Source organism: Protopterus annectens, chromosome 3.part0 (genome assembly GCF_019279795.1).
Source record: "Protopterus annectens isolate FY-2018-M chromosome 3.part0, PAN1.0, whole genome shotgun sequence".
Lineage (NCBI taxonomy): Eukaryota > Metazoa > Chordata > Ceratodontiformes > Protopteridae > Protopterus > Protopterus annectens.
The window spans coordinates 590705258-590722083 of NC_056731.1; the positions used below are offsets into that span (position 1 = coordinate 590705258).

The following is a 16826-nucleotide window of genomic DNA, read 5'->3' on the forward strand; positions in this document are numbered from 1 at the left end:
GTCTTGCAGAAATCAGATTTGTGGCCGTTAATAAATAAAACCACTTCCCTCTGCTGAGTTAATATTAGTAAAAATAATTAGGCAGATGTAGCAGTGGGATGTATAAACATTACTGGTACAACACACTTAAGTTCAGCATATTGCAGCTTTATTCGGCCCTTGTTTGTTGACAAGGGGAAAAAAAACAACAAAATGACAGACACATGATCCATGAACTTAACATGTTCCATACCTAGAACAGCAACCTTCATAACTGGAACAACAACCTAATGAATCATGGTTTAAAAAATATTTACTAAAGCAATTTAAAGAAGATATCCATTGAAGAGCATTATTAAGTTATCCAAGAGGGAATTCATATTCAAGACAACAACTATGATCTTCATGATACATTTTTATGTATATAAATGTATGGTTGTCTTTGAAACTTAATGTGAAACATTTCAAACATTGCCATATCAATTTTTCCCAGAAGGGCACACTACAAAGCCAAAGCATGCAGCTCTTTGCTCCACAAACGAGAATGAGGTTTAAACACATATACCAGGACAACATTTTAAGGCTGCACATTTGCAGACCAATTAACTCAATAGAAGCACTGAATTTATTTTAAAGTATTGCAGATAAAATAAATTAAGAATAATATTTTTTAAAACATAGCTAGCGGTCTTCATAAAATCTCTAAATTCTATTTCTGCTGGAATCCAAATATTTTTTTTTTCAGAATAAGAATCAGCTCTCAGTCACAATCTTCTGCTTGCTCTTGTCATCACTGAAGATGACAAGGCCGATGTAATTAAAATCACAGTGAATCACAACACAACCAACTAACGGTAATACACAGTATATCTCACGGATGTTGCATTTATGCCAGCATTTTCTTTATTTTCTTTACAAGTACATAGGAATAAAAAAAATTGATAGTGGGTTTCATTGCTGTTGTTTCTATTCAATTGCTTTTTATCGCACATTAGCTTTGTCTCAAGTGCCTCCCTTCTCTCCACTAGCTATGCCATGAAAAATATCTGTCTTTCTCATGGGTTTCAGCCATATTTAAACATGGACCTTTCCATTTCAACCACTTCTTGCATGCCAGTATTCACTCTCTCTTAGAATAGCAAAGAATTTTTTTACCTTATCAAACTATTTTAATGTCTTAAAATGCAAATCTTTGTTCACGTCATTCATGTATGTGTTACAGAATGAGTTGTGGTTTTCTATCCCCTAACTTAGTCATTTTTATGACAGTTATTGCAGACCACAAACATTCAAATTTCCATTGCCCCAACAGAGCTGTCACCAATGCAATAAAATATGTATTTTTTGTAATTCATCAGCACTAAAACAGCTACCAAGCAACTATTAATCTGGCTGAACAAAAGACAGGTTATCATAAAAGTGTACTACGTGACAAAGCTCCAAAGAACAAAGATTGCTTGACAGCTGTGCGATATGCATACACTCACATGTATGTATGTATATATATATATATATATATATATATATATATATATATATATATATATCTTACACATACATAATAATACATACAGAGAACACTGCACTATCTACACTCACACACACATATGCATGAGTGCACATATACGAGTGTGTGCGCGCGCATGCACACACACACACACACACACACACACACAAAACAAATTAATTAAACCACTTACCAACAATCATATGATTGCAAACATCACAGAAGGTTGGTTTTTTGAAGACGTATTCCTGAAATGTGTGGTTCCTGGAGTCAGTGTGCTGCTGCTGCGTTTTGGTCGGAGTGGAACTCAGACTTTCTGGGGTAGAGAGCTGTCCAGTGCTGGTGCCATCTTCATGAGTAAGAAGATCTACCTGTAGCTTTACATCACTGTTTGTCCTCTGGAAAAAGTTATCTGCACTTTTACTTCGTAAACTCTTTGTCTTGAATGACAATGACTTTTTTAGCCTTTGTAGCTGCAAAAAGTAAAATATAGCTAAAGTAGTGATTGATTTTTAAGAAAATACATAATATGTAAGCATTTGTTGAACAGTGCTGGGAGTATTATGATACATTAAACAACCACCATGCAATACAAACTGTCAGTTTATACAAGAATACATCATTTAGAGGTAAACACTTGTTACTTCTTCCATTTAACCAGGTATGTGTTGAGCATATTGCATCTCTAGGCCTCTGTTTTCCCTTATGCACCTCAGTCTGGATACCTTAGCTCATCCTCACAGCTGGTTTTGTTAATGAATGACTTCTCAGTAGACAGACCTGTACATCCTGATTTACACATTTGAAAAAGACACATCTGTACAGTGTAAGCATTATAAAAAGTAGCATTTGGTAAAATAAAAAGGGCGAATGCCAGAAATACAGCTGTCAGTACTCTCTATAACCAAAAAAAGTTGGTAAATCCTTAATTTATTTTTCTGTTTTTAAACCCTTGTGAGAGGCTTTGTGGGACAATGAAGTCTAATGATCTCAGATGGTCTTACTAGTAGTTGATCATAGTTTTGATGTGGTTTACAAATTGGATGAAACTCAGTGGTAGAATTTTCCTTAGTGTGGACGATATCATGGTCTTTCTGATCATATAACATTATAAGCTTGCAGCTTGGAGGTTAAGGTGCTCTTTAGCAACACCTTGTTGCCATTTGAAAAATGTCACTATCCCACACTTCTAAACCATTGTCCACTTAGATTGTGTGAGAAGGATGGCCAGAAGTAGGGCAGTAGGGGAAGAACAACTGAATAATATGAGTAAGAAAGCAAGTGCATGAAGCAGAAGAACTGTAACAACAGCTGACAATGGAATAGTAGCCAGAGGAAAAGGATTGTGCACAATGGATGTGCTATAGTGGCATGCCCGAGGAAACTGTGAAACAGGAGGTGCTGAAGGATTTGTTGGTACTAGGAAGAAGAGGAAGATGAAAAGAGAGAGGAGGTGTGATGACTGGGATCTGTTGTAGAAAATCTCAGGAAGGAAAACAGAATGGTCTTACGGAAGGTGTTGCAAAGGAGAGTGGATGGAAGTTGATGGCACACCTAATCAAGAGAGAAAGAGATGGAACTGCAACATGGAGACCTTGGGTCATGGAGAGTGGTAAATGGGAGGAGCCAGAAATAAGGTGCAATAGGCCCACAAGAACAGCAGGGTCTATATTAGAACATCGAAGTTTCAAAACTTTGAATGTTCTAATATTGACCCCTATTCAGCGAAAGCTGAAAATATTGAAGCAACAGAAAACCAAATTATTTTCTAGGGAAAGAATTTGGTTGTCCATTTCTGTTGCTTCTGTATTTTCAGCGCTGTGGTGGAAAGTTATGGGTCGGGTTCAGGTAAGTGTGCGACTGAGTGAGGGTTAGGTTAGTTCGGGTTAGGGTGCGGGTTAGGTATGTGTGCGATTGTGTGCACATGAGGGTTAGGGTGGGTTAGGTGAGTTAGGGTTAGGGTGCGAGTTAAGTATGTGTGCGATTGTGTGGATGTGAGGGTTAGGGCGGATTAGGTGAGTTAGGGTTAGGGCGCGGGTCAGCTAAGTGTGCGATTGTGTGGACATGAGGGTTAGGGTGGGGTAGGTGAGTTAGGGTTAGGGCACGGGTGAGGTGAGTGAGCGATAGTGACGAAGCTTAGGGTTAGGGTTTGGGTGAAGGTAAGTGGATAGTAAGTGGTGTGTGTACAGTTTAGTGTAGGGTTAGGTGTAAGATTTTAGGTGTATGTGTGTGGATTGCTGTTTTTTTGGTGTGCTTGTGTTGTGTGTATGTGTTTTGGAACAGCAATTTTTTCCCTAGGAAAAAATTTTCTGTTCTGTATGTTCGATGTTTTCAGCTTTTGTTGAATAGGGGTCAGTATTAAAACATTCGAAGTTTTGAAACTTCGATGTTCTAATATAGACCCGAACAGCAGGAGAATGCTTAATGTGATGGGAGATGAGATGCCGAACCAGGATCACAGCTGGAAGAATAATATGGGCCCATTCTAACTGCATAGACAGGCTGTTTTTTAGGAAAGAAATGTGGGAGACAATTTCAGCCAGGTAGAGGAGGAATTTGGTGTTTGCAAATTTAGTTACGTCATTGTGTTGTGGAACATTCTGACATGGTTTCAATTTTTTTTGGGATATAAAATTAATGAAGATAAAACAAAGGCTATCACTGTACCCACACATTAATTGGATCAGCAATACTTATATTTACAGCAACATGAAAAAAAGAAGTATTTAGGAGTATCGGTTAAAAAAGATTCTGTTATGGCAACTAAGGATATGTGGGAAGAGACTAAACAAGAGATAATACAAATCTGAGAAACTGGAAGCTCTTGTCTATGGATATGGATAGTAAGATAAAAGCAGTAAAATGTTTTTAGTCCCTTTAGTTTTATACACAGGTCAGGCATATCTTCATCTGTCAGCCAGAGGAGAAGCTGTGGTCAGTAATTAATAGAGCTGAAGGATTTCATCTGGGGGGATAAGATGGCAGGACTCAAGTGAGATAACTTAATCCTTCCAAAAGAACAAGGTGGTTAAGGGTTATCTAATTTGAAGGGATGTTTTAGAACTGCACAGTTAAGGTATTTATATAACACAAGCAGAAAGCCACAGTTTAAAGTGGAAAAGGATGATGATGAAACAGGGGGGAAGTTCAAGAAATTTGGAGAGAGTGGGATTTTGGATACAGATCCTTAAAGAAAATGTTATATTCATAAATTAGCAGAAAGTATTCTAAGAACTAATCCAAAACTGGAATGGAGAAAAGAGATTCTAATGATGGAGATTATTGGAATTAGTGGTTTAGAGATCAGGAAAAAGGCAGCTGGAATTTACTGGAATAAACTGGCAAAGGAATCTGGGTATTGGAAATAAATAATTAGACCAGAAAAGGTAGTAGAATCAGAACAGGCCAAGAAGACAGCTGGACTGCAGGCTAAAGACGGTCTTCCCTATCAGGGATTTTTATCAGAGTATAACTGAAAGACCTCTCTGGTCCAGTTTTTAGTTGAATCTAGAACAGAAGCTGCTGTTAAAAAGGGCTAATTAGTACGGCATATAAAATGTTGCACAATGACTATAGGAATCAATCAGAGGAGGTTAGAAAAGATTGGGAAGGGAGACTGGATAAACAATTCAATTCACAAAGAAACAATGGGGGTGTATGTATGGCTCCAAAATGTGCAACAAAGTCTAGAACATTTAAGATTTTCCTTGGAAGTGTTTGCCTGGGTATTTTTATACCCCAAGCAGACTCCAAAGAAATTTTCCTTAGGTAGATGGCAAATGTTGGAGTTATTATGGGGAAGAAAGTGGTAACTGGGAACTTTTAGTTATGTACTCACCATAACTTCAGATGTTTGGGATCCATCTCGCCTACATTCTGACTGATGGGTTCGGTGCCGATCCCTCGGCTCCGACTCGGCACGCTTATGCCAAAGAGCGAAGTCTCTTATTGGCTGAGCTTACTATATCCCAGGATGCACCACCACCAGTCCCCCAGATCTAGTTTGTCCGCATACATGCACACATGCACGCACTGCTTATATAACATCGTCAGATGAAACAAGATAAAACAGTAGAACTCAAAACCGTTCAATCTCTTCTGATCTCCAAGGCAGGGGGAAGGAGGGTGGGTATTAGGAATGAAGGCGAGATGGATCCCAAACATCTGAAGTTATGGTGAGTACATAACTAAAAGATGTTATGTGATCCTATCTCGCCTACATTCTGACTGATGGGACAGCGTCCCTAGCACCTGAATCCTGGGTGGCTCACTGGAAAACACTCCTGAGTACCGTGGAACCAAATGATGCTCGCCCTTTAGATGCCACATCCAATTTATAGTGGGAAATGAAAGTGTGTGGGTTGGACCAAGTAGCCGCAGCACAAATCTCAGAAATAGCGAGCTTGGAATGAAAGGCAATAGAAGTAGCCATAGCTCTGGTAGAGTGAGCTTTGACAGATGTAGTAAGTTGCTTATTTGAAGAGGAATAAGCCTGAGTTATACAATCTCTAATCCATTTGGAGATAGTAGCTTTAGTGATGGTTTTACCCAATTTATTGTCTGAAAAGGACACAAACAACTGGTCTGATTTACGAATTTGCTGAGTCCTGTCTAGATAGAAGCGTAATTGCCTGTGAACATCCAATTTATGGAGAGTGTACTCCGCTTCGTTGGAGAATTTTGGAAAGAAAACTGGTAGCTCTAGAGATTGTTGGAGACAGAGATTAGAACAAACCTTTGGGACAAAAGATGGGTTAGGCCTAAGTGATACTCTATCCTTGTGAAAAATCAAGTACGGTGGTTTGATAGATAGGGCTTGAAGCTCTGAAACTCTTCTTGCAGAGGTAATAGCAACTAAGAAGGCAGTTTTCCAAGACAGATATTTTAACTCACATGTAGCAGCCGGTTCGAAAGGGGAAGATGTTAAGGCACGAAGTACCAAATCAAGATCCCACAGAGGCGCAGGATGAAAAACTGGGGGTCTTAACAGCCCAGCACCTTTAATGAAAGTTTTGCATAATCTGCTGCTCATCAACGGTGGATCCATGGATTCGTGAAATTTAGAGATAGCTGCCAGTTGGACTTTAATAGTAGAGACTGAAGATCCTTGATTAAACAAGGATGTTAAAAATTTTAAAACCTCTGGAATCGGGGCAGTGATAGGGTCTAAGCCCCTGAGTTGAGCCCAGATAGCAAACCTCTTCCACTTACTGAGGTACAATTTCTTAGTGGTGGGTTTGTGGGCCGAAGATAAAATGTGAATAACTTCCGGGTCTAAGGTGTGATTTCTGACTAAGGTCGGAAGTGGAGGAGCCAAGCTGTCAACTTCAAAGTGCGAAGGGACTGATGTTGTCGTCCCGACTGATGAATTAGCAGATCCGGAGTTAGATCCAAAAACCAAGGATCGTCCACAGCATGTTTCTTCAGGTAGGGAAACCATACCTGACGAGGCCAGTGCGGAGCAATTAGTATCATTGTGGACCCCAATTGAGAAGCTTTCTGAATGACTTTGGGGAGAAGTGGAACCGGAGGAAATGCATAAAGTAGCCCTGTTGGCCAAGGTTGTGCTAGAGCATCCATAGCTGCCTCCCCCTGATGTGGAATCAAGGAGAAGAACCTTTTGCACTTTGTGTTTTGTGGTGTTGCAAACAGGTCGCAGCACGGTGTCCCCCGTCTTCTGAAAACCTGAGCTGCTACTGTTTCGTTCAGGGACCACTCGTGAGGAGAGAAAATTGTCCTGCTTAATCTGTCTGCCAATATATTGGACTTCCCTGGAATGTGGGTGGCTACTAAGAAACGGTTGGTAGCTACAGCCCATTCCCACACCCTCATGGCCTCTCTGCAAAGGGGGTAAGATCTGGTCCCTCCTTGTTTGTTTAGATACCAGACCACCGACATGTTGTCTGTGTGGATAGCGATAATGCCTTGAGGGAGAAACTTGTGGAGGGCCTGTAGGGACAGAAGTACAGCCCTCATTTCCAATACATTGATGTGGAGAAAGGTTTCGTCTGGAAGCCAGGAACCCTGAACTAACCTGCCCAGACAATGCCCCCCCCACCCTGTCTGGGAGGCATCCGTCGTCAGGGTGGCCACCGGAGGGGGGATAACAAAAGGTCTTCCCTGATTCAGATTGGACGGCAGAAGCCACCAGCGGAGGTCCCGTTTGCACGTTTCTGTAATCAGAATGGGGTGATTGAGGGGGAGATTCTGAAAGGACCATTGAGTCGATAACAGCCACTGAAGAATCCTCATGTGCAATCTTGCCAGAGGAACTAGGAGAACCGTGGCAGACATCGAACCTAAAAGTTGCAGGACCATCCTGGCTGGGGCTTTGGATCTTGAAAGCAGGGCTTGAACTTGACCTTGTAAAGTTTGAATCCTTTCGGTAGGAAGAAAGACGCGCATCAATTTTGAGTCTATCTCTGTTCCTATGAACCTTATGCGCTGAGAGGGCAGCAAGACAGACTTTGACCAATTGAATGTAATTCCCAGGGTAGTACCCAGGGAAATGGTGGCTTTGAGGTTGTCTATCAGTAGATGCCTGGTGGTGGCAGTCAGGAGCCAGTCGTCCAGATAGGGAAACACTTGGAATCCACGACTCCTCAGGTGAGCAGTCACTACTGCCAAACACTTGGTGAACACCCTGGGGGCTGTGGTGAGACCAAAGGGCAGTGCACAAAATTGGAAATGACTGTCTCCCAGGCTGAAGCGCAGATACTTCCTGGACGCCCGATGTATCGGTATGTGATAATAGGCGTCCTTGAGATCTATGGAGCACATCCAAACATCCTTCTCCAACAATGGGAGAATGGATTGTAACGTGACCATTCGGAATTTGGATTTCATTACGGATTGGTTTAGTCTGCTGAGATCCAATATTGGTCTCAGGTCCCCTGTCTTTTTTGGCACTAAAAAGAACCTTGAGTAATTTCCGGATCCAATCTGGTCTGTGGGGACCGGCTGGATGACTCCTTTTTCTAGCAGCTTTGACGCTTCTGCGGCTGCAATTTCCCTTTGACTGGGTGGTGGGTCCGGGATCTTTTTGGACGGTGGGGGTGAGTGTGTGAAGGGAATGGTGTAACCTCCGGCAATAATCCGAAGCACCCATCTGTCCTGAGTGATAGATTCCCAGGCTTTTAGGTGCTTGGCAAAACGGCACCCGACTGGCTCCGGAGCAGCACAGCCGGGCAATCCCTCATGAAGTGTGGGAGGCTGAAGAGCCACGAAAGGACTCGCGGTCTCCAGAATTGCGGGGCCCTCTGCCGCCCCTGGGATGGCGTCTCCCAGAAAAATTTCCCCGTCCTCTGCCTCTGGAAGGGGAATCTTCCTGCTGTTGAGGAAAAAACTTACGTGATTTGCGGAACCACATCTTCCCTCCTCCTTTAGCCTTGGGATAAGGTCGAAAGGGAGTGGAATAACGTGCACCTACGGCAGATAAAGTTTTTCCCTCTTGCTCACAGCGGGTAAGAGTGTCTTTAACCTTAGGTCCAAACAAAGAGGACCCATCAAAGGGAGCGTCGGAGAAGGAAGACTTGAAGGCCTCCGCAAAATGACACAAACGGAGCCAGGCTTGTCTCCGTAGAGCCACGCCTGTGCCTGCCGCTCTACCCGCCCCTTTGGCCGCATATGAAATGAGCCTCATGGACGAGTTAGAAATCGAGGTAAGGATAGCCAACTGAGAGCTAACCGACTGGGCTAGCTGCTCAGGTAGGTTACCCGAGAGGGAATCTGACAGCTCCTTGACCAGATCCCTCTGTAGCCTGGTAAAATGTGCCAAATAATTCAGGGACCTTAGTGTAAAGGCCGCTGAAGTCAGGGTGCGCTTCCCGTACCGGTCCATGCTCCTAGACTCCTTATTAGGAGGATGGATGGACGTTGAAGCCTCTGCCATGTCCTGTTGTGTAGCAGATGCCACCACCATGGCATCTACAGCCACGCCTTTAGTCAGGAACTCCTTTTCTGGCGGGGCAGACAAAAATTTGTTAGGACGAGAAGGCACTGGTTCCACGGTATCTGGATGTTCCCACGCCCTCCGACAAACCAAATCCAGGAGCTCGTCAAAGGGCGGAGACACCCAGGAGGCAGAGGGCTGAGCCCCAAAGGCCTTGAGAAGCACTGACTCATCAGCAGAGGGGGGTTTGGATATCCAGCCGCCTCGTTGTTTGAGGATCTCTAGAATGTCTGCAAATGAGACATCATCCGAGGACGACTTTGGGGACCCCTCTGCATCATCAAGATCAGTGTCCGATGTAAGAGACTCGGGGGAGTCCACGTGCTTCCTCTTGCACGATCTCTTCCTTGGGGGCTCTTCTGAAGACAACTCCGAAGAACCCTCAGGAGGAGGGGAACCCCCAGTGGGGGTAACCTCAGGCCCCAGGGCTCCGCTGCCTAAGGACAGGGGAACTGCCAAAGACCCAGTCTCCACGCCCAGGGAAGGTGCCGGTAAAGCCGGAGAGATGGCCAAAGAAGACTTGGCCAAGGCACTCCTCATAGCTCTGAAAGCCGGACCCCCAGAATCCTGGGAGTGTCCGGTCCCCGAGCCATGATAGCAGACGGAAGTCCCGCAGCCGGCACCGAGAGGGAGGCTCGGAACCGACAGCATAGGTCCCAAACGTCACCCCGGGTCCAGCCGAAGAAGTCCGTGTGCCAAACTCGGACCCGAAGGCCGGGGTTGGAGTAAGGGTCGGAGCCGACCCTAAGATCTCCACCGGCTCCAACAGCACCTGCTCCGACGGAGCCAGCGGTCGGAGGAGGAATGGCAATGACATGGGCATGGGCTGTCGGCTCCGAAGCCAACTGGGTCGGAGCCGAAACAAATTTTTGAAAGACTGGGGACTGGAACAGTCTTTGGAGCACCCTGTCTATGTCCGAATCTGACATCCTCGATGACCTAGAGGATACTGAACGGGTTCGAGATGGCCTCTCCAACGGCCCCAAGGGGCTAGGGGACCGGCTCCGAGGCGACTCGATGACTATCGGCGCCGAAGGAATACCCAAACTAGTTTCCATCGGTGCCGAGGAGGACTTAGGCGCCGAGGAGGAAGTGTCTGAGTGGACAACCTTCATCGGCTCCGAAACCAGTGGAGCCGACGAAGGTGACCCGCCTCTCGATGCCCCAGCCATCGGCTCCGAAGCCAGAGGAGTCGAGACTGGTGGCATCGAGGCAGACCGTTCCGCCCTCGGCTCCGAAGTCCTTGGAGCCGAAGGAGAAGCCTGCCTATGTCTCTTGGCGGTCGGATCCGACGGACTGATCGGAGCCGACGCCCTTTTCTTTTTAGCAGGAGAAGGAGAGGATGCTAAAGCTTCTTCAAAAGAGGGTTTTATAAGGCCTTTTAATATGAGCTTATTTTTCCTCTCTTGGAGGACCCTCGAGGAAAAAGCGTGACACACGCTGCAGGACTCCTGCAAATGTTTGGCGCCCAAACAATAGACACACAGAGAGTGGTCATCCATGATAGACATCTTAAAGTTACATTTAGTGCACTTCTTGAAGCCCGAAGGCCTAGGTGCTTGAGACATTATAAGCAAAAAATAAGTACTTTCTCACAGACAAAGTTATTTTAAGTCAAGATTAACTTGCCGTTCACAACAAAACCAATTGAATAACAGTCAACAACCGTATTAAGGAAACAAGAATAAATAAACCCTAAGGTTGGTTTAAAAGGGAATTAGCCAGTAGGAAGGCCCTGTAGACCGAGGGAGCCTGTAAACAGAACAAGTATCAATCACACACAAATTTTCCACAGAAAAAATGTCAAACACACACACACAACAATAGAGTAGCCGTTAAAACAGCTTTTTGTTTAGAAATTAGCAAATTTCTGACAGAAAGTTAGTGAAAAACCCACTACTTAGCTCAGCCAGCTCGAGACCACGTCTTCACTAGTTAGCAGCAAACGAGATCTGGGGGACTGGTGGTGGTGCATCCTGGGATATAGTAAGCTCAGCCAATAAGAGACTTCGCTCTTTGGCAGAAGCGTGCCGAGTCGGAGCCGAGGGATCGGCTCCGAACCCATCAGTCAGAATGTAGGCGAGATAGGATCACATAACATCATACGTTTTGGGAGTTTAATGAGTTGGCAGACTTTAAAAATTCCCTAAAGAGCACTCTGTCAAAAATACTGGGTGAGCAAATGGGTGTAACTAAGGAAATTATTTTTTTTTTTTTGAGCTGAGATACAGGATCTGAATTGCCTAGACATAGCAAGACCTTGTTAAGTTTAATTCTGGTGGCTGCCAAAAAAACAAAAACAATTAATAATAAAAAAGAAATCCAAATTTAAGCCAACCGTATCTGAAGTAGTGAATAGTGTAACAGAGATAAAATCACTGGAAGTGGGATCCTCAGAAAAAGGTAGGAGCAAATTGCATATAAGAATTTGAAATTGCGGGAACAATACATGTAGAAGAATGTTTTGGAAGAGGAAAGAGATTTAAGGAAAGGAAGGAATTGGCCAACATATGTAATGTTGGCCTGATTATACTGTACAGAACAATAAATGTGATATGTAACTGTGAACATATTAATATGGTTTGTTTTCTTTATATAAATGTAAGTTTGTCAATGTCACAAGTGATAATTCAATAAAGGTATTTGAAAAATAAATGTTGTTGTGTCTTTCGGCTTTTCCCGATTAGGGGTCGCCACAGTGGAACTCCGGTCCGCTAATGATTGGCAGTAGATTTTTACGTGCCGAGTTGCTGGCCCTGACGCATAACCTTCAACGAAGGTACGACCATTCACGCATGTCTCCACACAGAAGACGTTCTAGCTGAGAATCGAACAAGACAACGTCTTACTGTGAGGCGACAACGCTACCTCAGCACCACCACTGATTTAACAAAAAACAGGTTTCCAAGTTAGAAACTCCCAGCTAAGAGAAACATACAAATTCAAATATTACATAGGAATCAAGTCCATCCTGACTTAGGAATGGTGTCCATTCCCATGATGGCATTAGAGACCCAAAGCACTTAAAGAAATTAAATCTGGAGAAAAAAAAAACATATGAATGTGCTGAATGTAGTAAGCATTCATAGAGCAGTTATATGATACATTATCAGGCCATTCACACATGATTACAATCCCAAAACATGTTCCCAGTTCCCTCTTTCTTCCCCATCCCACCTCCAATACTTCTCATCTACCCGAGGAAAAATTCTTTGGCGTCTGCTTGGGGTTTAAAAATACCCCAATGGGAAACACCTGATCACTTGTCACATGAAAATGCTCTGTAGCCTTCAGTAGATAAGCAGTACAAAAGTTCAGTTGGAACTGCACAGCAAGGGAAGCAGCAGGAAACAGTGGCAACTCTGAAAACTTCAATGTTGTGGACTGATAGGCCAGTGCATTCCCATATGAAAGAGCAATGGATGACAAACAAGAAGAGATGTTCTGGATCTTTCTGTAGAATGCCCGCAGAGAACAAGTGAACACAGACTCTGTCATCAGTTTAAAAGAAAATGATCTCAGTGAAGAGTCGATTTAATGCAGGAATGGTTAAGGAGAAATGAATTTCAATCAAAAAATGAAAGGTTAATATTGGCAGGCCCAGGATAGTGGACCATGTACAAATTGGTTTATAAAGTCCAGTGAACATGTGGGGGCAACAGATAAATGCATGCTCTGTAAAACAGAACTCAAAACAGTTGCACACTTATTGCTGAGTGTAATACACTAATAGCAGAGAGCCTGTATACTGAAAGGCATAATAATGTGCTAAGACTGTTGCACTGGGGATTCTGCAAACATTATAATACTGAAGTAGCTGAGAAGCACTGGAAACATGAGCCACAAAGCATTATAGAGAATGATGACATTTATATCACATGGGATCACCCACTACCAACAGTTCAGAAAATAAATGCTAGAAAACCAGATATAGCAGTCCATGAAAAGAAGACAAAAGTAGCAATAATCTTTGAAATTGCTTCACCAACTGTTTACAGTGTCTTAAGTAGAGAGAGAAACAAAGTCATAAAATACCAGGATTTGCAGGCAGAAATGAGAGCAATGTGGAAGAAGGATACTCAGACAGTTCCAATAGTAGTAGGAGTAATGGTTCTCATAAAAAAGGACTTACAGTCATATTTAGATATGTTACTGATACATGTAGCTCCATATGAATTGCAGGAGTCAGTTCTGGAACATTATGGGTTCTGGGAAGAATGCTTTTGGCTAACATCAAACACTGAAACTATTCTGATTTGAAAGCTTTACTCATACTTTGACTAAGGAATGAGGTCCAGTCCCATCATGCTTCTAGAAACCTGAAAGACCTGAAGAAATTAAAGTATCTAAATTAAAGGAATCCATGACATATTTATTTATTTATTTATTTATTTATTTATTTATTATTTATTTATTTATTTATTTATTTTACATTTGTTGACCGGGCTAGTCCAGCTGGATCGATGTCCATTTTCAGTGGAGGCCCGGGGAGAAAAGCTCCACAGATTAAAGCATGGTTATAGAAATACATGTAAAATAATCACTTATGATATAGACAAAGAGCAAAGCATAGATTACAAAAAAGCATTCGAGAGCATCCCACATTCATGGATACGAGAGTACTTACAGATGTATAAGATGCACCCTACACTGATCAATTACATTACAGTGACCATGAAATAGTGGCAAGCCACTTTTGCAGTTAAGCCATGATAAAGGACAAATTATTATTCCAGGGATGCTGCTCTTCTGTCTGGCCCTTAAAAAACAAAGTGTAAAGACTTCTCATCGTCTTTTTATGGATGATTCAAAACTATATAGTTCATTAGATGAGGAATTGAAAGCACAACTACAAGAAGTCAAAACTTTTTCAGATGATATAAGAATGTCATTTGGTCTTAAAAATGTGCAAAAGCAACCGTTAAAGCAGGAATGGTGCAGCACCAAGAAATCATCAGTTTGGGACAGGAATGTGATATAAAAGGACTTGAGGAAGAGGGAGTGTATAATATTTGGGAACTGATGAAGGATCGACAATAAAACATGAACAAATGCAAATAAAAATTAGTAAGGAATATATTAGAAGAATAAAATTAATACTGAAAACAGCACTGACATCTAGCAGTAAAGTCCAAGCTATAAACCAATTTGTTCTTCCTGTCCTAACTTACAGTTTTGGAGTGACTAGTTGGCCCAAAACGGAGTTGGACTGGTTGGACAGGAAAACAAGGATGCAAAAAATCAGTATGCACCAAAACTACATATTCCCCATTCTGAGGGAGGTATTGGCTTCCTCAAAATTGATTACACCTATAGATCTGCAATCGTAGGACTGCATATATATCTGCTGACCTCACAAGACCCAAACATAGTGAGAGTTAAAAAACACGAGGAAAATAAGTCAAAGATGACTTTCCTGCTTAGTTTAGCAGAAGCATATCAGTGTCAAGCAGGAATGGAAATCAAAACAGAAGTAGATAAACTGAATGTGCCAAAAAAAAAGGAAATAATGTAAGATGAATGATCAGATGAGAAGGCAAGAAGTGTGGAAAATGTATAAATACAGTTGCAAGTATAGAAAACTCTTGGAACAACCTTATGTTGATCAGGATCCAACGAAGTTATGGTTAAGGAGAGGTGAATTTAAACCAGAAGACAAACGGTTAATATTGGTGGCCCTATATAGTGGACTATGCACACTTTGGTTTACAAAGTCCATTGAACATGTGGGAAAAACTGATAAATGCAGGTTTTGTAAAACAGAATTGGAAACTTTCACACATCTTGTTGCTGGTTGTGACATACTAATGGGAGGAGGACTAGATACTTAAAGGCATAATAATGTGGCAAGACTGTTGCACTGGCGATTGTGCAGACATTATAATACTGAAGTAACTGAAAACCACTGGAAACATGAGCCACAAAGCATTATAGAAAATGAAGTTTATATCAGATGGGATCACCCATTACCAACTGTTCAAAAAATAGATGTGACAAAACCACATATAGTAGTCCATGAACGAAGATAAATGTAGCATTGATCTTTGAAATTTCTACACTCAGTGACTATGGTGTCTTATGCATAGAGAGACACAAAGTCATAAAATATCAGGATCTGCAGGCAGAAATGAGAGCAATGTGGAAGGAGGATACCCAGACAATTCCAAAAGTAGTAGGAGCAATGGGTCTTATAAAAAAGAAACTACAATCTTATTTAGATATGTTACTGATACATGTAAATCCATATGAATTGCAGAAGATGTCAATACTGGGCACATTGCAGGTGCTGGGAAAAACACTTCTGGCTAAAATAAAAGATTCGGGCAATACCGATTTCATAAAGTTTAATCTAACTTTGACTTAGGAATTGGGTGTATTCGCATCTTGGTATTAGAAACCCAAAAGACTTGGAGAAATGAAAAAAGAGGGGAAAAAAGACAGCAGGACAGTGGCCATGGAAGTTGGAATCCGCTAAGGTGTGTGTAACAACTCACCTGCCAAATCAACTAGCCCTGAAAAAGACAATACAACATTTATAAAAGAAAAGCTGCAGCACAAAGATAATATCAATCAGAGACAGGAATGCGATATAAACGAATTTTGATCTGAAAGGAATGTATAAATACTTGGGAATAGATGACGGGTCAACAATAAAACATAAACAAATGATAATAAAGCTCAGTAAGGAATACTTCAGAAAACTACAGCTAATATTGAAAATTGCTTTGACGTGCAGGATTAAAGTCCAAGCTATAAATAATTTGCTCTTCCTGTTTTAACTTACAGCGTTGGTGAGACTGTCCACCAAAAGCACAGATCCAGTTATACATGAAAACAAGAAAAATGATTCATGCTTATCAAATGATATATAAAAACAATATATACCAAAATTGTACATTCCTTGTTCTAATGTACAGATCAGCAGTTGCGGGGCTGTACACATATCTTTTGGCTTCATCAGATCCAAATATACCTGAAGTTCTAAAACATGAAGACAAGAAGTCTAAGATGACATTTTTGCTTAGTTTAGCAGAAATATTCTGGAACAAATTGGGAATGGAAATTAAACCAGAAGTAAACCAAAATGAAACAGCAACAAGGAATGACAAAAGAAAAATATAAAGAAAAGGATCAGATGAGGAAGAAAAAAAATGTAAAGTACACATATATAGAGGCAGGTATAGAGATTTTCTGAACAACCTTTACACAAAAATGGTTAAGGAGAGGTGAAATGAAACAAAAGATGAGAGGTTAATAATTGTTAACCAAGATAGTGGACTATGTACATGTTGGTTATAAAGTCTGTAGAACAAGCAGGAGAAACAGACAAATGTAGGTTCTACAAAAAAGAAGTGCAAACAGTTGCACATCTCCTTGGTGGGTGTAATA

The 16826-nt window shown here is 41.9% G+C and overlaps 1 protein-coding gene across 2 annotated transcripts in view; it reads right to left on the bottom strand.

The window, feature by feature from the left end:
- STAC (SH3 and cysteine rich domain) overlaps positions 1-16826 on the bottom strand; it is a 1460498-nt gene that overhangs the window by 1142955 nt on the left and 300717 nt on the right. For both annotated transcript variants that reach the window (XM_044064992.1, XM_044064993.1), the window contains exon 2: positions 1680-1959. In XM_044064992.1, the coding sequence (XP_043920927.1) occupies positions 1680-1959 (280 nt within the window). The remainder of the gene's footprint in view (positions 1-1679; positions 1960-16826) is intronic.